This window comes from Saccopteryx leptura, chromosome 1 (assembly GCF_036850995.1).
Source record: "Saccopteryx leptura isolate mSacLep1 chromosome 1, mSacLep1_pri_phased_curated, whole genome shotgun sequence".
In the NCBI taxonomy this organism is placed as follows: Eukaryota; Metazoa; Chordata; class Mammalia; order Chiroptera; family Emballonuridae; genus Saccopteryx; species Saccopteryx leptura.
In genome coordinates this window covers 19,032,611-19,055,944 of record NC_089503.1, presented here as the reverse complement: position 1 = coordinate 19,055,944, position 23,334 = coordinate 19,032,611, and the positions used below count along the sequence as shown (strand labels likewise).

Here is a 23,334-nt window from a genome sequence, read left to right as displayed (position 1 = left end):
TTCCTGTTGCCTTCTATTTTTTCCAACCTTACGGTCTTGTCCTAAGAATCCTGCCTTCTCATGATGTGCTTGAAGTATTAATGCCCCTCACACAGGCATTAATAAATTTTTGATAAATGAATGAATGAACTGATACACAGTCTACAATATCCTGCCTGCTCAGGCCCCTGACTACCTTCTCAGCCATACATTAAGCTTCCCCTGTTCTCTGCTCTTCAGATACATGGGCCTTTCCCTAGACACTCTTCAGTGTTAGTTTTTATCCTGCCACTGGACCTTTGCACGGACTCATTCCTCTCTCTAGAGTCCCTTACACTCCAGCCCACTGACCTGGTTAACTTCTCCTCCAACGCCTGCTCTAGCGTGGCCATCACTCTCTCTGGGAAGACATCCCCTGTCCCACCCCCATCTGGGTCAGTTCCGTCTTACTCTCTCAGAGCCCCAGAATTTTTCCTATCAGGTCATTTACCATTATCACACATCCTTCTACTAACTCAGGTCACCCCCACTATACCACAACTTTCATGAGGACTAAGAATGGGTTACTGTGTCATTGAGGAGGGGGCAGTTATCACTGTATTCCCCACCCCCGCCCCCGTCTCTGTGAAGCTATTCTCCTCCATCCTCCAAGCAGGGTTCCCCAAAGTTTGTTAGCAAGAAATAAGCTCCGTAGGTAGTGAATACAGTAACACTAAGGTAGAAGTAAGAGACGCACCGTTATTGGCTACTGGGAGAGTGTCGGTCAAATAGCGTGGACAGTCAGAGATCAGCACTATTTCCTGTGACCCTTCCTGCTGGTCTCAGACTCTAGATGGTCACCCATTCAGAGTCCAGCTCTTCATTTGTCTCCTCTGTCTCCTGGATCCGCTGTTTCCCCAGCTTCCTGGCTTCTCTCTTTCCTTCTGGCATTGCCTTGAGCCCCTCTGATGTCTCTTTCAGATGTCTCTTCCACTGCGGTCTGATGGCCTCTCTGTTCCTGCATGCATGCAGGTACTTGATGGTAACCTAGGTCAGTATCTGAAAATATGAACATTTCCCATGAAGCAGCAATGTTTTCTGGAGTTAACCAAGGGCGTTAGGTGAGCCATCAATCCCATGAAGAGAAGAGCCCTCTGCCTGAATTATCTACATGCTGTACCAGAGGAGAAACTCGGAAAGGAAAAAGATGTGACAGGTCTGAGACCTGCCACTAGAAAGGGACTGATGGACCCAGACATAGGGTCTCCGTTGTAAGTATTTCCAAGAGCCTTGTGTTTCCAGCCAGTGTGTGCTCATCTCCCTGAAATAATCTATGCTAATTTATTGATAAAATATTTATACTGTCTTCCATGTTGCTAAGCAACCGCTCAAACATGTCTACTGTGTAAATCTCTCTGGAGGGCCCTTGGCTGCACCCAGTGCCTGAAGCCTGGTGGACATAAGAGGCAGCAAAGCAATCCAAAGCTTTGGGAAAGGTTTCTGAAGCCCACGAGGATAAAATGAATATGGTTAAAGTGCCTAGAACAGTGCCTGGCACATATGAAGAACTCGGTACATGTTAGCTGAACCATCACTATAACTTATTAGACTATGGAAATGGCATCTGTTTTCTGTTTCTTTGTTTATACAAACAGGAGACAACCATCCAGGAGATCAGCTGAGAATTGAATCCTTTTAGGAATCCATGGAGGTCAGACCTTATAGCGGCCCAGAGCCAAATCAGTTCCAGGAGTGGTGTTAGGAATTCATGGAGCCTCCTGTGCTAACTGAGGTAGAGGGGAGACTTCCGCAGAGCAGCCAACCAGAACTGGAGAAAGTTCCGCTTTGGGCTGAAGGTGGGATGCCCATCCTTGGGGTTTCACACAGTCCTCGTACCTCCCCCATCGTGGTAGAACCACAACACGCTTCCTGACAATTGCTGGCTCCACTGTCTGTCTCCCCACTTAGCAGAAAGAACATATGCCTGTCTTTTCATTGCTGTATCCCAGTGCCTATCATTAACCCTTAATGCTCATTAATCTTTAATGAATGAACTTACTATTAGCTAATGAAATGCAGCATCTGGGCTCTGTTCCATCCTCACTCTGACAGGTATGAATTCACACCAGTGATCTGAATGGAAGAAGAGAACAGGCAGGAGGATGGACAGGGCCACACTGATGGTCTTGAGGCCCCAGTCCCAAGGGTGGCCACAGGAGTAGCAGCAGAAAGCCGGCCGGACCAGAGAGGTAGTATGCACCTGACCACAACAAGGAGGGCCACATCTCCTGATTATGGCCCTAAAGTCCTCCTGATAATAAAAATACTGGCTGACACTAAATTAAGGTTCACAATATTATGACACAATATGGAAATTTTTAACAAAAGCTTTACTAAAGTATAGCCCCCTTGAGAAAAGTACACAAATCATAAATATAGAGCTGGATACATTTGTTTTTCACAAAGTGAACACAATTGTGTAACCAGTACCCAAGGTAAGAAGCTGAACTTACAAACAAAAGCTCAGAAGCACTCCACCAGCCCGTCATTAGCTGCCCCCAACAATGACACCATAAACAAATTGGGCTTGATTTCAAATCTTGTGGAAATGGAAACTTAACAATATGCACTCTTTTGGCCTGACTAGTAGTGGTTCAGTAGATAGAGTGTTGACCTGGGACGCTGAGGTCCCAGGTTCAAAACCCTAAGGTTTCTGGCCTGAGTGTGGCCTCATCTGACTTGAGTGCAGGCTCACGAGCTTGAGCATGGGGTCACCAGCTTGAGCGTGGGATCATCAGCTTGACCCCATGGCCTCTGGCTTGAGCCCAAAGGTCACTGACTTGAAGCCCAAGGTCGCTGGTTTGAACCCAAGGTTGCTGGCTTGAGCAAGGGGTCACTGACTTGGCTTGAGCTCCCCCTACCCCCAATTAAGGCACATATGAGAAACAATCAGTGAACAACTAAAGTGTCTTTCCTCCCTTATTTGGTATGTCACAATATGGTGATGACTTAATTCAAACACATTGAGGAATTATCACGTGCCCAGTATCACACTAGATATTGTCAGGAATACAAGGAAAATGAAAGATATATTCCCCAGTTGGGAGGGAAAGACTCCACTGTACAGAGAACAGTGTTGAATACAAATCTAACACTTATTGATACTATCTAAAAAAACAACCTTAAAATCAATCTGTTAGTATTTGCTACAGTTTGAATGTTTGTGTAACCCAACCCCACCACCAAATTTATATGTTGAAATCTAACCTCCATGTGATGGGATTAGGAGGTGGGCCCTTTAGGAGGCAATTAGGTTATGAGGATGAAGTCCTCATAAACGGGATCAGTGCCCTCATGAAAGCAGCTCGAGAGAGCTCCCTTGCCCCTTCCGCTCTGTGAGGTTACAACAAAAATTCCAGAAAGCAGGCTCTCACCAGACACTTGATCTTAGAGCTCTCAGGGTCCAGAGCTGTGAAAAGTTTATTCTGCTGCTTATAAGCCGCCCAGTCCATGGTCTTGTGGTATAGCATCCCAAATGAACTAAGTCCATCAAAAGCAACTTGGTTTTTCTCTATTCTGCTGGAAGGAGGGGAGGACTTTTACAGTTTGGTAGTAAGCAGCAGTGGGGGGGGGGGGGGTGGAGGTTGATAGAAGAGGCCTAGGGACTGCTGAGGGGCCAAGCAGCCTGAATACAACCTTTGACCACATGTTAGCGTCAGTGTGACAGCACCAGGGTCACCCTGGGGTCTTCTGAGACACATTTGAGAAGATTCACTTAAGGGTACAAAAAGCTAGGCGTCATGCTGGGAGAAACAGTGGATGCTGAAACTGAAGCTTTCTGAAAAAAGGACCCCAGCTCCTGCTGAGTGAGGGGTGTCAAGGGCAAGGCATGGTGGGAAGGAGCAGTTCTCCCTGCTCGCTCTTTAGTGACTCAGGTCAGCCAAGATGAGGGCTTCCTCTGGACAGTCCCAGAAAGGCGTGAGTGCAGAGAAGCGAGGAAGGAAATGCAGGGAGACGGAACCAATGAGTCTGGCTGCCTTGCTAACAGATTCAGAAGCAGCAGAGAAGGGAAGGTGATCACACACACACACACACACACACACACACACACACACACACACACTGTTCTGCCTCTTTGCTCTGTCTCCTTGCTCAAGCTGACCCATCACATCACTGCATAATAACCAACTTCCAAGAAGAGCTGGGCTGAAAATAGTGAGGCGTTCTCAGGTGATCCTGCCAGACCAGACCGTGAGTGGGTGTCTAGTGAGACTGAATTCCTTGTGTGCCTCGACAGGATGCACGTGGGTGAGGATGGAGGACTTATCTAAGGAGGCAGAATCAAGGGTCCAGAATGTGTATTTCAGAAAAACAAAGAACTACTGAAGCCTGCTCCAGGCCTGCGAGGCAAAGTCTGGCCGAGGGTTTCCAGCATCTCCCATTTAGCAGAGAATTCCAGACCTTTTCGGTTCTCGGATTCCTTTAGCCATCTAGATAAGCCTATGAATGCTTCCTCCAAATGTTTGAAAAAGCTGAAAATAAAAGACATGAGACTACAAGGAACATCTAGTAACATCAATTTGTTAAATAGTTCTATGTGTACGTCCTTATTCATCCATTAAATAATAGGATCTAGCGGGAGATTTAATAAGTACCATGATTTAGAATTAGAGTTGAGCAGCCATGATATTGTGAAGTATCTGTAACAGCTGCAGTGTGCTCTGAAACTGTCTGTGATCTCCCTTGGGGACAAAGTCACTAACATTGTTAATGCTCCTGCGATACATTGTTTATATTCCCACTTATAGGAAATGCTAGCTTTCAGCTAGAGTTTAGTGAAAATAATGATGTAAGTTTTTCCTCTCCAAAACTGTGAGTCCTTTAAATTCTATCCAAAGACCCCTTGGGGTGGGAACAGGAGAAGGAAGGTCTATGGACCTCAGGTTAAGAATCCCTGGGAAAACCTCAAATTCTTTTCAAAATCATTATAAACTTCAACTTCATCCAACCGTTCCGGGCCAGAAATCAGATTTCCAGGCATAGTCTGCAATTCCAAGGAAATTTTCCAGCAACCACAACCAGTGACTTTTGGAGACACAGGCTGTCACCCTGTATCCTACAGACATCCCAGTTCTCAGTGACCGGTGACCAAAGGAATCTAGAACCTTGTTCCTAGCCCACATGCTATCTCTTCAAAGAACAGCACCAAAGAGCCTTCCCCAACTCTTCCCGCCCCTTGTCAACATGTGCGTGTCCACCACCCTGCTGTCCCTTGCCACCTCTAATATCACCTCCTTTATTTTCTTTGCAATGTCACTTGTATTGTCTTTTCTCTATTTACTCTAGCTGGATCATGGCCGAATCACTGTGAGTACAACGGTAGGCAAACCAACACTGAAATTTCAGCTTCACCACATTCACATCTGCGGATTCAGCCCCAGGTTGCCCAAATCCTGGTCACCGTGTGAGGAAAACAAGTGAAGGAATGTGGATGGACAGGTCTCACGTAACCACAGTCGTCTATTGTGCCCCTGCTGAGCTAGCACTGGGCAGCAAAGGCCGGTGCGTGCATGCGCACGTGAAGAAATCACTCAGACAATAATCCCACAGGACTGGACGCTGGGATACCTTTATTTGTCAACCATGTCCTGTTGGGCATCTACTGGCTTCCAGGTACTGAGTGGGTGCTGGACATAAATATACAAGTAAACAGATATGCAAGAAAACATCCAGTTCTCACAAGTGCTATAAAAGAATTTGGAAGAGACATATGGAATAGAGTACTGGGGAAGGGGTGTTTTGTTACATGTGGCACTAGGTAAAACCCTCCCTGAGAAGGTGAAATTTAAACAGAAAGAGACCTAAAGGATAAGATGGAGCCATCTGTGTGAAAAGCCAAAGAAAACGGGAGGGGTTGGTATCTTTAAGAGGGATCATGAATCCAGAGAGGAACTGGCCAGAGTTTGGCTGGAGAGGTAGCTGCTGGATCAAGCTGAAGGCATGGAGTGGAATGCTAATAGCATTCAGAATCAGACCAGCTTGGCTAGAATCTGCTTCTAAAACTTCTCTAGCTGTGTGACCTTGGGGAAGTCACTTACCCTCTCTGAGCCACAGCTTTTTATCTTTAACTTGGGATCAGCAAATATGTCCTTCATCGAATTGCTAAATGCATTACGTGTAAATCTCTTAGAAATGTGCCTAGTGAGTGCACAGTACCTGCCCTGTAAGGGTTTGCTATGGCTTGTTCCGCACTCAGTGAGAAGTTGTGGATGATTATAAGGTGGGAGAGGCAGGACCTGTTTGTCCTGAACAGATTATTGCCATTGTGTGGGTCACCAATACGACAAAGAGTTGGAAGAGACCCCAGGGCTCGTTCACACCAACACCTTCCCTAGTGGTTCTCTCTGGGAAGGGGACAGGACAGCGCCTGAAGAGCCACCATTTATAAAGGCAGAAGAGTAACTGTCCCTTAAGTGCACTGGGCTGGGGAGAAGATTGAGAGACAGCAGATCCTAAGTTCTAGAGAAGGGTACATCAACTCCTCCCCCACCCCTCAGTAGGGAGCTTGATACTCCATTTCCAGACAATTCCAGGCCCCATATCCTGCTGTCCAACTGGCTTCTATTCCTGCCAGTGTCAATGTCACTGTTCTTGGATTGTAAATGCCTCAAGGACAGCAGCCATTTCCTTCTCCCACTACACAGTGACTGACACAGGCTCCACGCAACTGAGCTTTTGAATAATTGATTGAAGAAGGAAAAGTGGATTTATAGCATTTTAATGCTACTCCCGGGACTCTCTAAGGAATCCAGAGGGCCTTGGGAAGTCCTTAAGTCATGCCCCTGCCCAGGGCCAGCCTTCCTCAAACACTCCAGCCAGACTCTCCTCCTCAGGTTCTCCAGAGGACATATTTCTCTCCCCACCTTGGGCATGCATCCTGGAGTTCACAGCCTATGCAGGGAGCTCCTTCCAAACCTCTTCCCAGGGCCCTTCTGCTGCTGTTTAATGGGGACTCCACCCACCATCCATTTCTTCCCCAAGGGGGCTCTGGAGAAAAACCAATTGCACAGCATAGGCTAAAAGCCGCGCTGTCTCCAGGGACATCTTCAGAGACATGTTGGGGGCGGCCACAGCAAGCCCCTCTGGCCGCGGGAGCTGAGGGCGGCTGGGAGGGGGCAGTCTCCTCAGTCCTCTCTCCATGCACCTGCCCCTGCCGACCCAGGCGCTCGCTGTCCAGCTGTCCCCTCTCCAGCTCCGGGTGCAGCAGCGCCTCCCTTCTGGTGTTGGGTAGATCTTCCCTACTCAGCTCTGTCAGTGCCTCCCCTACACCATCCCCTGACCCCTCCTTCCCCACCTCCTCTCCCCTGCCACTGCCCCCTCTCTCCTCCCCCCAATTCTGCAAGCATCTCCTTCTCCACGTTTCCGCTCCATCTCCCCAGCTCCCTCACAGCCCCTTTCCATATTCTCCTCGGGCCTCGGAGCCCACCAGCCGCCCCCCCACTCCTCCCAGCCCCCCACTCCTCCCAGCCCCCCCCACTCCCCTTCCAACCCCCCACACCCCACTCCCAGCACTAATTCCTTATCCAAGCCCCCTTCCCCATTCCCTCCCAAACCCTCCTCTTTAGCCTTCTCTATCCCCTTTCCTCTCCAGTCCCCCAAATCTCCCCTCGCCTGATGACAGCCCCCTCGCCGACCCCCACCCCGGCGCTCCGGGCCCCTCGGCGAGGTCCTCCCGCGCGTCCGCGGTCCCCGTTCCCCGCCACGCTCCTGGGTGCAAAGCAGAGCCGCGACGGCTCCCCCAGCCGCCCCGCGCTCCCGCCGCGGCAGTCTGGGGGACCCCACCTCTCCCGGGAGGCCGCGGCGCCGCCCCGCTCACCTGTTGGGCGGGCCCGAGCACTCCGGGCCTCGCCTTCTCCGGGTCGGGGTCCCGCTCCCTTTTCAGCAGCCCCTTCTTGGGGTGCATGTGCCGGCACAGGCAGGTGACCCCGCACAGCGCGAGGATGCTGGTGGCTGTGCCCAGCGTGGCGCCCAGCGCGATCACCGGCACCGACAGCACCATGGTGCCCGCCGCCCGCTCGGGGCTCGGTCCCGCTCGGCGCACGTCTCCCGGCCGGGCCCGCCGCCAGGCAGCTCCGGACTCCGGGCGCGCCCGCAGCTCTCCCGCCGCCGGAGGGGCAGGGAGGGGGGCGGCTGCGAGGACGTCAGAGGAGGGGCCGGGCCGAGCCGGCTGGGGCGCCCGCACTCGGCACCGCGACAACGAGCACCCCTCCCCGCCAGCACGTGACCGGACCCCCCACCCGGCAGGAGCCTGATCCTTCCAAGTGGTAGGAACCTTAGGGTGGTCTCAGCCCTTCCCGCAGGCTTTCTGTATGGAGACACTAGGCTCAAGGCGGGCAGGAGGCCACACTGTTGTAGGGGGCAAAGCAGGGCTCGAACCCACGTCTTGGCTCTTCCGGGTAGGTAGGGGTCACTTTACCACACTACTGACCCTTTGTTCACCCTCTCTGGCGGAGGAGGCTGTAACATTGGTTCCTCCAGGAGCTCTGCAAACACAAGCACAGAAAGCTGGAGATTTCCCATCTCCTGTACTTGAACCTGCCAGGTGCTCACTGTGGGGGGTGGGGTGGGGTGGGTAGAGGTGGCTGGTGGGATAGAGGAAATCGGGTGAGGCTGTACTGCGTCCTGGAGAAGATGGCAATGATTCCGTTTATACCTGCACCCCCTTCAGCATTGACCCGGTAGTTCACCTTCATTACCCATCCTCATGTCCATTTACTGATGAGAAAGCTGAGGCTCAGAGGGAATGTGGAGCCGCTAGACAAAGCTAGTCATCCTGAACCCAAATTCAGGCTTGCACGCTCAGGTCCACACCTACACTCAGGAAAAGGACTTAGAACAAAGGGTATCAAATACAGCAGCCAGGGGTCCACACTTGATTCAGAGGTGGGGCAGACAACAAAAGAAGCATGCTTAGAAGGGAAAGTACAATTGCAGGCATGAGGATTGTCTTAGATCAGACACCAGTGATGTTTGGTGTTTTTCTTTACGTGGAGTGTTCAGTTCAGCAATCGTTAGCGGTGAGTCAGCTGTGCTCTAGGCGTGCTGGGCATATGTGAGAAAGTGACTCTGTCCCCAACAGGGCTTTCAGTTTTCCACAACGCTGATGGCTCCCACATCTATGATGGCTCTAGCCAGACCTTTTCTGCTTAGCTGCAGAAGTGACCATCACCTGGTACCTCCTAGTGTTCAGTTACACCCCACCCCCACCTAATAAACCACTGCCTGTTAGAGGTGCTGACCTCCCACCCCCTCGCATGTTCAAAATACTCAAATGATTTTTGACTCTCTGAAACCTAACTATTTACTGAGAGCCTACTGTTGACTGGAAGCCTTACTATTCACATAAACAATCAGCACATATTTTGGGTTTTTTTTTTCTTTTTTCTTTTTCTGTATACAGAGAGAGAGAGAGAGAGAGAGAGAGAGAGAGAGAGAGAGAGAGGGAAAGATAAGAACAGACAGACAGGAATGGAGAGAGATGAGAAGCATCAGTCCTCAGTTTTTCATTGAGACACCTTAGTTGTTCATTGATTGCTTTCTCATATGTACCTTGACTGCGGGTCTTCAGCAGACTGAGTAACCCTGTGCTCAAGCCAGCAACCTTGGGTCTAAGCTGGTGAGCTTTTGCTCAAACCAGATGAGTCTGCGCTCAAGCTGGCGACCTCGGGGTCTCGAACCTGGGTCCTCCGCATCCCAGTCCGACGCTTTATTCACTGTGCCACTGCCTGGTCAGGCTCAATTAGCACATATTTTGTATATTATGTGCATTATGTACTACATACATTCTTACAATAAAATAAACTAGAGAAAATAAAATGTTAAGAAAATCGTAAGGAAGAGAAAATACATTTATTGAAAAAAAATACACATGTAAGTGGACCCACACAGTTCAAATTCATGTTATTCAAGGGGCCACTGTAATTTGTTTCTTCTCATGATTTTGTGGGCTGACTGGGTTCAGCTGGGTGGTTTTCCTGCTCAACATGATGTCTTATGGGACTGCAGTCCGCTGAGCTGGAACGTCTAAGATGGCGTACCACAGGGCAAGCAGTTGGTGCTGGCTGCCCACCGGAGCACAGTGGGCTGTCATCTGGTACACTCTGGCTCTCCCCCATGTGGCTGGACCGCCTCACAGCATGGCAGCCAGGTTCCAAATGGAAGAAAGCAGAAGCAGCAAGTTCTTTTGAGGCTTGTGTTCAAAATTCTAGAACATAATTTTTCTGGTCAAAGCAATAGTCTCCCTTTAGTCCTTTCCCTACAGAACATCTAAAAAGAATGTTTCTGAAATGCAGAGCTGATACTGTCATTCACCTGTGTAAAAGCCTTCAGAGATTCCCCAGAGATAAACCCAAGAACCTCCAGTTAGATCAAAGCCCTTCCTGATGGGGTCCCTGCTAATCCTTTCAGACTCCCTTCCCAACATGTCCTTGAGCCCCACCCACTCCAGGGACTAGAGTTTCATTCAGTGAGTTAGTATCTTTAGAGCCACCCATGGGTGCATGCAGCAGGCACTCAATAACTGCTGAAAGGGTGAATGACTCACATCATCATCTCATGCAAGACTTCCAGTAACTTGAAAGGAATCTCATTTGCTACATGAGCTCCATTTGATTAAATTGACTCTTCCAAATATTTATTTTGTGCCTTCTGTATGCTCAGCACATTTTCCTGTGGAGTTCCATTTGCTGCCAACCGTGGAGCCAAAGCCCCTTAGTCCCTGGTGGTAGACTTAGCATTCTCTCTCATAAGAGCTTCCCTGGGAGCTTTTCTTGGCTCCTGGGCCTGGCAATGAAAAATGTGCTGAGGGAATAAGAGGTTTAATTAACGCTGTCAGTTCAGAGCTCCCATACCTGAGCTGCTCCCCTGGGAGACCTCAATGCCATGTAGCAAGACAGGGTGGGGGTGAGGGGAAGGATGAAGAGCACTTTCATATCAGATATTGTCTGATGAGGATCAGACACCTGTCATGTGGTCCATTGTTACCATGGTTACTGGGATGACAGCGGCTGCAGTGCCCTTCATCTTTAACAGGAGGAGGACCCCAGCCCAAGAAGAACAGCTTGCCTTTTGCCTCCTTCACATACAGAGATCCCATGGTAGGGACAGGGCTAGGGGTAGACCTCAGGAGATTTGAAACCCAGTTAAGTCATCAGTATTCTAGGTCACCTTGGCTACACCTCATCAAAGATGCGACTTTGGCTTCTTGGTTATTAATATCCGGGCAGTAGCCTTTAATGGACAACTCTCTAAGAAAAGGCATTAAGGATGCCTTTGAAAAATGAGATTGTCTTTACTGACAAAGGTGGTTGACAAAGTCAGCTAAGTGGAACAGTTGAAACAGTCTAAGGATGAGGCTTAAAAATAACTGGAAATGCTGGGGCCGCCAGGCTGTCAAGGGCAGATGGAGCAGGGAGCTTGGGGGAACTTCTGGAAGGCTGAGGGCCTCTGAAGGGTCCCCAGCCTCTTGATAAAATGTCACCATTGGTATTTTGATCGATATTTTACTCGTTGGCTGAATAAATAATCTGAGTAACCATTCTAAATTACTGAGGTATTAGAATGCTCTTATCTGGGGAAAGTCTTTCAAATATAGAAGGTTCCCTTTTTAAGCAAACATTTATGGTATCTGCATATCGTTGTAGGGAGGAAGGAGGAATATATACAAGCAGAACAGAATTTTAACATAGGGAGGATTTCAGAGGGCACTTTGTGGAATCCTTTCATTTTACCGATAGGGAACGGAGGCCCAGAGAGATTGTGGCTGGCCAAAGGGTAGAAGGAATGAATGGTAGAGCTGGGAAGGTCTCGTAGGTCAGGGTAGACTATGGTCTGCCGCAGTAACAACCTCAATATCTCAGGGATTAACTCAATGAAAGTATTCTTGTTCCCGTCATAGTTTAAGGAGGATCAGGTGACTCATGGGGGCATCTCATCTCCAATCAGTGGCTCAGGAATCTGGGCTTTTCCTGTCTTGTGTCCCCCTCTGCTCCCCGCCATGCAGATGGAGAAGAGAGAGCACACTGCAGATCACTTGTGACATTTCAGAGGCCATGGCTGGAGACAGAGTACATAGTTTCTACCCCATCGCACTGGTCAGAATTTGGTAACATAACAAATCTAACAACAAAAGACACTGGAAAATCTCAAGGAGAACCGTGAGCAAAAGCAGTCTCTGCCACAGAAGCCAAAGCTTAGGACTCCTTGTCTGGTGCATGTTTCTCTCACTCATTTATTAATTCAACAAGTTCTTTGAGTTTCTACCATGAATAAGACACCGTGCTGAGTGATGAAGCAAAGACGGTGAGCAAAACTGGGCATGATCCATCTCATCATGCAGTTTACATTCCTATGAGAAAGATGGACAGTAATCATTCATCACATCAATACATATGAAATTACAACTGGGATACAAGCCAAGAAGAACAGGCTCAGGGTTGGCATTTGACTTGTTCTGACACCAAGGAAGTCTTCCAAGAGGAGGTAGCCATTGGACTGAGGTCGAAAAGAGTAACGCTAACTCAACAAAGAAGGAAGAAAGAGTGTTTCAGACGAAGAAACAGCGTGTGCAAGGACCCTGTGGTGGAACTACACGGTGGCATGGCAACAGCGGGAGGGTCAACCAGCTCTGTGCGGGGAAAGGGGGAGGGCAATTGATTTTAGTATTTGTTTTCTCTGGTGTAAATAAATTGACACCATGGTCAATTCTCAGCTACCAGCAAATTCCTGAATATTATTAACCAGTTGGCTCTGTGAGTTGGTGGGAGCCAGCTCCAGCACACAACTGGGAGAAACTCTGTGAGATGAGCCTGAAGGGAGAGGCAGGAGGCAAACCACAGGGCCTGTGGGCCATGATGGAAGGCCATTGGCTGTTTCTAGACAGGGTGCATGATATGATCAGATTTGTGTTTTGAAAAGACACCCCCCCCCCTCCGGCTGCAGTATTGAGAACAGATTCGAGAGGGACAATGGGGGCTCTGGTGAACTAGACTGGTCAGGGCAGGCATCCTGGAGGGGGATGCCAGGCTTCCCTTAGGACAGGCAGAGCCGTACGACAAGCTGAGATTGTTGATGGCATGAGGAGAAGGCAGGGGTGTTGGGCAAGTCACTTTCTTTTTCTGCTGACCCCCACTTTCCAGCTCTGCACTGTTACTATCTTATTTGATGCCTCTGTGATTCTCCAGTCTGGACCACTGTTAACTGGAGGCTCCCTAGGTCCTGGGCCTTGTCAAAGGCAGGATGTGCAGAAGGAAGCTGCCTGGGAGAAGGAGGTAGAAATCCTGGGCCCTCAGCAGAGCGAAGCAGACTCAGGAAAGCTGAGACACTGGCGGCAGGGCCAGCACCTCACAGGAGGCCCAGGAGTGAGGCCCCACCCAGGACTCCTGCCGCTGGCTCTGGGCCATTCTGGATCCACATCTTAAGGCAGAAAGGAGAAAGGGGTTGAGTCTAGGGCCCCTGATACAGAAGTGCAAGTCTGTAAAAAGTAGAAAAATATTCTCGAATTGGAGCAAACTCTATAGCATTGCTTATTGATGGCTGCTGGTCGCCACTTGCCCTGGTAGGTCATTTTCAATAACCCAGTAATCTTTCAATCCCTGACTCTATCTCATTCACTCTCAGCACAAGATGAAGCAACACATTCTGATTCTCAGTGACAGAGCACCTCAATTCCATCCAATTTCTCTTAGAGCTAGTCTAAAAGCTCCCTTTATTCCTAGGTTTCTGGACCATATGAGGATTATGGGACTTTGTCTGCAGGGTTTTACCTGCCAGGCTGGGAGGAAGATCAACACTTGTGCAGATGCAATGCTTAACTCTGTGTGTGTGTGTGTGTGTGTGTGTGTGTGTGTGTGTGTGTGTAGCGGGGAGGGGAAAGAATATAGATTCTTCTGAGTGAGAAGTGAAAAAAACTATTTCTGTTTCAGAAGTTTGAAAACAAGACATATGAAATTTTGTAGTTACACCCGAATTGTTCAAGGACCACGTGATGACGTGATCCTAGAAGTTCATGGATCACAGATAAGAAGTCTTTAGCGTAACCAAAAGAATATGTTCAAATCCATTGTCTTTATATGCATAAGGCTGCATGAGCCATTGGCAGGTAATCTTAATTTTTCTGAGCCTTAATTTCCTTATCTGTGAAATGGGGATAATCATCTCTACTTTATGGAGCTGCTATGAGGATGACATAAAGCGTCGTGTTGCATAAATAGTGAAAGGTGTTCAATAATGTTAATTTAAGAATTATAATGATCCCAGCCCTGGCCTTGTAGCTCAGTTGGTTAGAGCATAGTCCTGATACTCCAAGGTTGTGAGTTCAATCCCCAATCAAGGCACAAACAGGAATCAATCAATGAATACATGAATGAATAGAACAACAAGTTGACATCTTTCTCTCTCTCTCTCTTTCTCCCTTTTTCTCTCTAAGATAAAATTATAAAAAGAATTATAATGATCCCATTTGCTCCAAACCCTTCAATTTCTTAGTACAGCAGCATCGTCTAGTGAAAAAGTAAGTATCCGAATCCCGCAGGTACGTGTAGTTCCAGCTCTGTTGCATATTAGCTGAGAGATTCTAGATACATTAGTCAGCTTAACTTGTTGGGGCTTTTAGTTTCTTCATTTGTAAGAAAGGGTGTGCTTTACTATTTGTAAAGATGGCTGCAATTATCCCCTTCCAGTGCCCATATGCTTTGCAATGTTATAACTTTGCAAAGAAGTGGGAGTCTATTGTGTCACCCCTTAATCTGGCCTGGTCTTGTAATTTGATTTGGCTAATAGAATGAGGTGGAAGTGACATTTTACTAACTGTAAACCTAGGCCCGAAGAGACCTTACATGCTTCCACTCTCTGTAATGGAATCCTGCCCAAACACCATGTGGAGAGGGCCAGGCTGGCCTGATGGAGGACCAGAGATCACGTGGCCCATGGTCTCCATCACCCCAGCCCACAGCTACCCATTCCCAGAAGCAGAGCTGCATAGCTGACTGTCAGCGCATCACAGTCATGTGACTGAGCCCAGCCGAGAGTAGAACCCCCAAAAGGCCAACCGCAGAATTATGAACGAAGTCAAAATCATGAGTCATTGTAAACCACTACATTTTGGAATGTTGGGTCCACATGGAGAGCTCACTGACTGACGGATTTAAACGCATAACAATAGTGAGCCCGCACAGGATTGCTGCTAGTGTCTGTAGCGCACCTAGCATGGGGCCTGGTACACAACAAACGGCTTTGATTATTATTCTGAGTTCCCAAAGGCAGCCTTAGCAAGCATTTCCAGTAATGCCTGATGGGTATACCAGTTCATTAGTAACTGTATAAGAATATAAGAATCAATCTTAGGCCCTGCCGGTTGGCTCAGCGGTAGAGCGTCGGCCTGGCATGCAGGGGACCCGGGTTCGATTCCCGGCCAGGGCACATAGGAGAAGCGCCCATTTGCTTCTCCACCCACCCTCCTCCTTCCTCTCTGTCTCTCTCTTCCCCTCCCGCAGCCAAGGCTCCAATGGAGCAAAGATGGCCCAGGTGCTGGGGATGGCTCCTTGGCCTCTGCCCCAGGTGCTAGAGTGGCTCTGGTTGCGGCAGAGCGACGCCCCGGAGGGGCAGAGCATCGCCCCCTGGTGGGTAGAGCCTCGCCCCTGGTGGGCGTGCCGGGTGGATCTCGGTCGGGCACATGCGGGAGTCTGTCTGTCTCTCCCCGTTTCCAGCTTCAGAAAAATTCCAAAAAAAAAAAAAAAAAAAAAGAAAAAGAAAAAGAATCAATCTTGGGGACCCCAACGCCGAAGAAGAATACTGTAGTATCTCTCCGACCCAGTCTCCATGGAAGCAGCTTTCCAGACGGGCCCACGCTCTCCACTCCTGAGGACGTGCTGCAGATGCCCGCCCCCTGTGGAAGCCTCGTGGCCAGCAGGCCCCCCTCCAGTTGCTCTCAGCTCTTCTCCCTTCCAGTTAAGTTGTGTGCTCACTTAAGGCTAGTTGTGTATGTCTCCAAATCTCCTTACACCAGGAAATTTCATTATTGAGTTGTGTATTTTAATGAACTTATGTGTCAACCAATGAAACAGGATCACCATGGAGAGTTAGTTCTATAAAAACTAAGGTGAGGACTTTGGAAAGACCCACCAAGGTAATTTGCCGTTAGAACTTCTGTTGAAAATAGGTCTGAGCAAGTCATCTGTGAAGGGTTTGGAGAGAAACATGAAATTCTAGGATTCTTCCATCAGATTGCTAGGCAGGTGTCTCTGAGTTCTTCCTCCACTATAAAGAAAGCGAGACTGGGTGTCACAGATGACGCAGTGTGGTGTGTGTAGAAGGGACAACATTTGTGAAGTGCTTCCTACATGTCAGGCAGGGCTCTGAGCATTTTGTCTGGGCTGATGTGTTTAATAAACTTTAAGAAAGATGGAACAGAATTCTAGTCAGCAAGAGGTGGGCAAATAATGACAACTGTGATTTAGAGTAAAAGAAAATTCTTAAGGTGTGTGTGTCACTTTAAACTTTTTATTGAAATCTAGCACACAGATCAAAGGTACGACAAATCATAACTAGACCTAGTGGATTTTCACAGAGTGAACACACCTGTCTATCCAGCACCCAGATCAAGAAACAGAACAATACTCACACCCCAGAAATTCTCCATGCATTGTTTTCTAGGAGTCCGGGCTTTAACCAGAATGTTTGCATGGGCTGGGTAGCCCTGGTTTCCATAGCGTCAGACCGACCCGAGCGAGCTTCCCTGGTGATGCACCTCTAGAGCTGGGAAGTGGAGCCCCTTGTGTTGCCGCCCTGCAAACAGGAGAATGCTGCCACCTAGAGGATATAGGGGGAAATGGACCCTCCCCTCCACGTCTTTACTTCCAGCATCATGTTCTTGCTCCATGGGGCCTTCTCTGCTCACCTTATCTAAAATGACCCGCCCTCTGCCTTTCATTCCATCACTGTTTCCCTCTCTTGCCTTACTTTTAACATTACTTAATCGTTCGTATAATTTTCCTTACTTGATTTTTTTGTCCTGTTGGTGGCCTGAGATTCCTTTTTGGAATATAGGTCACCAGGAAGGCAGGAATATGGGTCTGTGTCATCCACTGATGTGTCCCCAGCCCTAGAACAGTGACTAGCACATAACAGCACCTCAGTAAGTATGTCGAGTGCACAGACAGGAGCCCTGACTCTGTCCATGGCCCTGCCTTGTGAAGGCCTTCACCCAGGCTTAAGGCTTTGCTGTACCCTCATGCAGCTTACGGGGGGTGCACAACAACCACTGGCACTGCTTAAACTGCTGCAAGGTTGGCGAGGGGGGAGAAGCTGTGGCTGGAACCCCTGCGCACCCTGGTCTGTGTCATAACGTGGGCTGGTAGCCATGCAAGCTGGAAAGTAGTTCTGTGCAGTGGTCACCAGAGCGTGGTGACACCAGCCTACCTGGAGTAAATCCGAGTCTTACCAGGGCACTGGTCAGATGGCTCGTGACAAAGGAGTTTAATCTTGGGGAAGCTCAGTGTTGCCATCCATCAATGGACAGAATTAATATAGTGGTATGAAGTGCTCAGCTGAATGCTAGTAGGTGGTAAGGGCTGGATTGTTGCAAATTACTACCATTCTTTTGAAATGATAGGGCTGAAAGGAAAACTAGAGATCAGAGGGTCCGAGAGAAGCATTTTTTACGGCTTTTATTGAAAAACATCTCCCTCTGGTCTTATGTGGAAATTTGACTTGTAAACAAAAGACAAGCTGCTCTGGTGGGAGGGGGAGTGGAGGAAAGAGTCACCCAGGGGTCCCCTCGTCACTAAGCCCCCCCATCCACCTCACACACTGTGCACCTCAAAGGAGCTTCAAAGCCACTCCTAAGCCTCCATGAAGCCACTGATGGTGGCTGACACCCTCATTTTAAAGTCAGGGACAATGAGGTCCAGGGAGGAGGAGGCCCTTGCCCAGGTCCCACCAAGGCTGGGACCAGCTGGGCTGAGCTCCCAGACCATCTCTCGGCTACCACTGAGGCATTTCACAGGCTTAGCTCTCGGCTGGTTAGTGAAGGCCCTCAGGAGTCCTCATGAGGGGGGTCTTCTTCCTCCTCACTCAAATCCTGGTGCACTTCCAGGTGGAGGAAGGGGAGTGGGGAGGTTTTAAAGGAGATAATAGCACACTGCAGAAGTCTCAGAGCCAAAGTCATGTTGGTGAATTTCAAGTGCTCTTTTAGGCAAAGCCAGGCCAAGCTGGTGTCACAGAGCAAAGACCCCAGAGGGGGTTTGGGAAATTACTGAGAGAACTGAATCGAATAATCTGTCAAAGTATTTTGAAGATCATAAGTGCCAGCTGAATGACAAGGTGTTGTCATCAATATTATAATTGCACTTTATATTTAATCATCAGGCTTGACAATGATTCTGATTAGGAGAAGAATTAACTCTATAAATAAAACACCATGAATAAAAATTTCAAAATGTCAGTTTCTGTGCCCCACCTCTAAAGAAGTTGATTAAAGTCACTGGTTCAGGTCTTAGCCACTTATTTTATAGTGTAGCTAGTTGCTTAACTTCTCTTAAGTTCAGTTTCCTCGTCTATAATATGGGGCAAGGACAGTTAACATTGGAGTTGTCATGTAAGGAATAAAAGAATGTTAATGGCAACAAAATAATGTCAGCCTTGGTTAGCTGGGTCCTGAGGGCAGACACTGGAACCCAGAGCTCGTCTGAAACCCTTCCTGTGGTGAGCCTCGTGTTAAATGTTTTGTTAGGGTTGTGTGTGTATATGTGTGGATGTGTGTCCCCTAGTTAGTGGTTCTCATCTGGGGATAATTTCGCCGTGCAGGGGACATTTGGCAATGTCTGTAGACTTTTTGGTTGACACAGTTGGGAGAGGGGAAGTTGCTACTAGCATCTACCTGGTAAAGGATGGAAATGCTGCTAATGACTGCACAGTGCCTCCATTCTCCAACAACAACTTACCCAGCCTCAAAGGTCAAGTGTGCTGAGGTTAAGAACCCTTGTTCTGGTTGGTATATGGCTCCATAGGGGCCGCGGCTGCTTCTGCTGTTCACTGCTGTATCCCAGACCACAGCAGAGTGCTGGGGCCACCATAAATACTGAATGAATGATTGAGAGGAATGAATGACAATCAAGGTTCTCAGAAGACAGAGATGTCTGTGGAGCTGGGTGAACATGTGTTTCGGCTACAGACCTGTTCCTTTTCCTGTGGAGTCACCAAACCCCGCAGAAAGGGCCCCAAGCCTGGGCGGGGTTAGGGGAGGTGGGTTAGGGAGCGCTCCTGGAGGCAGGGTCTCTCTGGGGGTGGGATCATGAATCCCAGGTTCAGGAAGTCTGCAGCGGGTACACCATTCCAGGAAAGCCACCAGAAAGCTCTTCTGCAGCAGCCATCAAGGGCAGAGACTCCCCTTGGTGTCCCCTGGAGGCAGGGGCCCCGGGAGCCCTCTTGACTACAGACGCCAGGCCGACCTCAGCCAGGTTATTTTGTCATCAGCACTCTGAGCTGTCCTGGAGGGGACTGTGGGTGGGGTTGGGGCTGCTTTGCAAAGCACTTGGGTCAGAGCCTCTACAATCTGCTGATTCAGCAGTTACTCTTTATATTTAAAAAAGTGATTACTTTCGGCCCTGGAAAGTGTACCTCCCAGCATTTCTGCAGTTTTGAGAAGGAGAGAATCTACATCAGCATACTCCAGCAAGCCTCTGACTGGGCCGGCTCCCTTTCCTGGAACCAAGCAGGCAGGGGCCTGGGGCCTCCCAGCCCCAGTGCCTTTCTTTTCTTATTCCTGACCCTCCCGCAGAGCTGTAAAACCCTGTACCCTTGCAGGTGCAAGGCAGACATGGGGGGTTGGCCCTGGAAACCACACTTCCACCAGCCTCCTCACAAGTCCATATCACAGCGGCTGATAGAAACCTTGCAAGTGAGGCCCAGATTATCGTTCAGCCAAGTCATGTCTGGGGGATTGTCATGCTGGCGTGGGGTCTCACAGGTGTGAGCTGGTACCTCTAGGCTTTGGGAAGTGCAAAATAAGCTTTGAGATCAAGATGTGCCCACAGTTGGAAAATGTTTAAAGTACTAAATTTAATTTTACTTGAATTTAACAGAAGGAAAAGAAATTGAGGCTATGCTCAATGAATTTTTGAACTTCAGATAAATGCACTTCTCTATAAGATATTAATTTTTAAAATTTTAAGATAAAAAATGAGAATGTGGAAAAATTAGTCATTATAGTTTTAATTAACTGCATGCTTTATTTGATGCAGAACAGATGAATGCCCTTCTAACAGAGAGGAGGAAATTAGCACCATTAATAATATTCCCACCTTCCTTCCCCTCCTCTGGATAGTAGAATTATTATTTACTTTGTCCAAGTTTATATAAAGCATTGACATTCTGTTCTGATCGCAGAAAACCTCTTGTGATAGCTGCTTACCAAGCACACAGTTGAACTATTGATGCATACACGCCCAGTCTCCTTTGTGATCTGACGGACCTGTGCTCTGGATGATGGCCCATGAGCAGAAGTGGTTTGTGACACTTAGCCTGGCTTGTGGAAACCACAGCGAGTTATCTCTCTCCTTCCCATCCCCTTGGCTGATGCATGAGAACCCAGCACACCTGGATGCTGGGCCTGAACACTATGGGGCCACAAGATGACATATTCCTGGACCCCTGAGTCACCAGCGATAGGGGGGCTACCTCCAATCAAGAAACAACTATTTCAGAATGTATGTGACCCAAAAATAAACTTCTATTGTGTTTGACTCCTTGTTTATCTTGGGTGTGTTTGTTAAGGTAGTTAACACGACCTTAACTAGTACCTTTGTTCTCTGATTAAATGCACCCCATAATCACTATAATATTTCCAGTGTGAGGTGTTTTAGTTTGTTTGCTTTTGATTGGTTGGTTGGTTGGTTTTATTCACAAGTAGATTCTTTCAGAAAAGCCCATAATAATAATAACTAATGGCTGAAATTTCTGAGCTCTTTTTGTGTAAGACATTGTGTAAATTATATGTATTAATTTATGTAACGTTTACAACAATCCTATAAAATATTAATGTCATCCCCATTGTACAGATGAGTAAACTGAGGCACAGAGCGGTTAGGTACAATCACATAGCTGATAAGTTCCAGAGCTGAATTCCACAAGTTCAGGCAGTCTGGCTCTGAGCTTATTTTTTTTCTCCTCTACATTAAACCTTTCAGAGGTCTTCTATTCCTTAAGTTCTTGTAGGGTTCATTGCCTTATTTTATGATGTACTGATTACTTATAATACTCTTTTATGTGGTACCAGATTCTCTGAATTTATATAATCCCTGAAATCTCTATTTTTCTACATCTACTTTTATAGCTGGAATCCTGGAACTTCCTTTAAGCTCTCTCACAGATCATGTGCCACACTTTTTTCTTTCTTTGTTTCATCCAAGAAATAGAACTTTATTTGATGGGGAACATCCTCAAGTAACTTCCTCAGAAATGTGTGTGGGAGACAAAAGTAAATCTGGCACTTGGCCTGGTTTGTGGCGACCACAGTGAGTTATCTCCCTCCTTCCCTTCCCATCCCATTGGCTGATGCATGAGAACCCAGCACACCTGGATGCAGATTTCATTCCCCTTGCTACAGTAGGCATTTGATCCAATGAGACTCAACTCTGGGGCTTCCACTGGAACCAAAGGGGAAAGGGACCTTTTCCTACTGGGATTAGTTGCTTTAAGAATTATTCAAATATGTACTTAACAGAGACCACCATGAGGACGGGGTCTGCCTGAGACATAAGTCCACAGAGGAAAGCAGGACCCAGAGAGGAAGGGAAACATCAGTCCTGGACTCAGCTATGCTTGGAGTGATTCCAGCCTTTGGTTGCAGGAGCCACCACATTTTCTTTTCTTTGTCTTATCCATTTTGAAAAATATTTCTATTACTTTCAATCAAAAGAGTCTAGAATATCGTAACTAACCAGTTACCTACTGACTCAACAAGTCTCTCCCCCTCTGGAACGTCAGTTTCTTTATCTATATGAATGTGATGATTTCTGCCTCCCCCCAGGGTGGTGATGAGAGAAAGTCAAGTGAGAGGCTGTGTGTGGCCACCCTTTAGAAAACTATAAAATTTTCTCTTTTTCTTTCTTTCCTTTTTTTTTTTTAAATTCATTGTAAGGGGGGAAAAAAGAGCTAATTCTTTCTTTCTTTGGGAAATAAAACCTAACTAACTACTAAACCTAACCAACCTGCCTCAGGCCTCCGGCCCTCACTGTGAGGAAGAAGGCTTGGGTTCCCTCCCGGAAGGTGGTAGAACTTTCTGACTTCATGTTTGTTCAGTGCTTTGGGCCTATGAAGGGCCATGGAGTCTCTAACTGAATTTAATTGTTACTGTTGTTTAGTGAGCCATTAAACCTGATTTCCTGCCTGCACCCCCAGCTATAAAATAACAGTTTGCTGCAGCCTGTAAACACCTCTTGGTCACCAGCCCCACTCCCTCCTGGTGCCTGTGGGGCTGGCTGGGTAATGACCATAAAGCCATCCCCCCAACCTGGTTCCTGTGACTCGCTCCCCCGCCCCCCCCCCCCGTTGTGGTCTTGACAAGCCTGGTTTTCCCACTGAGCCATGGCCAGAGTGGCAGCCTTGCCCTAAGGACGGGCCAGGGCTCTGCATAGGAGCCGGTAGTCTCAAGAGCTCAAGGGCTCAGTGTGCCTGGTTTGAAAGAAAAATATCAACCCCTCTCCTCCCTACACAAAGCTCAAGTGGGCTCATCTCAGGGCAAGGGGACAGCAGGAGCCACTGAGCCCCATAAAGCCTGTTGACTATGCTTGCTCAGACTGCACTGCTTGGCCTCACTCCACGAAGGCCCATTGGGATGAATGATCTCTGAAGTCTGGTCCTCATCTTTACCTTGTCTCTCAGAGCCCCTGCCTCCTGTGCCAGACCCTGGGGCTACATCCTCCCTGCACACATTCCCCTCTACCCTTCCATAGCATCCGGTGGACTTAATCCAATTTTGTGTTTTCCCACCAGGTGGGATGTGCTAGCTGTCTACCTCAAGAGAGAGTACTGTCCTGGGTGCTCTTGTGGCTTACCTGCCTTCTTCTGCTGGGCTGAGTGCACCTTCCGGGAATCCAGCTTGTCTTGTGCATCCCTACACCTCCAGGCACCTAACACAGTGCCAGACCCGGTCCAGGAGCTCAGCGCCTTTCCGAAGATGAAAGATGGAGAGACCAAAAAAGGACAAAGGAGGAGCAGAAGCAAGGAAGAGCCTGAGCCAGCTAGAACCCACTGGGTTGCTACAACAGACAGATGTCTTGGATATTGTTTATTTCCTGGCATATATTCTCTGGAGCTACA

At 48.2% G+C, this 23,334-nt stretch overlaps 1 protein-coding gene and 1 long non-coding RNA gene across 3 annotated transcripts in view; both read right to left on the bottom strand.

Moving 5' to 3' along the window:
• The window catches only part of SYT13 (synaptotagmin 13), a 35,827-nt gene extending 27,655 nt beyond the window's left edge, over positions 1-8,172 (bottom strand). Inside the window, exon 1 of the mRNA XM_066360522.1 lies at positions 7,835-8,172. Within this exon, the coding sequence (XP_066216619.1) occupies positions 7,835-8,017 (183 nt within the window). The 5' untranslated portion in view covers positions 8,018-8,172. The remainder of the gene's footprint in view (positions 1-7,834) is intronic.
• A 1,807-nt stretch (positions 8,173-9,979) lies between these two features.
• Positions 9,980-23,223, bottom strand: LOC136388704 (uncharacterized). Of its 2 annotated transcripts, XR_010748201.1 has the most exons (4): positions 23,070-23,223; positions 16,637-16,800; positions 16,138-16,272; positions 9,980-12,364 (listed from the first exon to the last, which is right to left on the bottom strand). It is a non-coding gene; the product is annotated as an uncharacterized lncRNA (long non-coding RNA). The 2 variants fall into 2 exon arrangements; XR_010748202.1 differs by lacking the exon at positions 16,637-16,800.
• Positions 23,224-23,334: the final 111 nt, after the last annotated feature.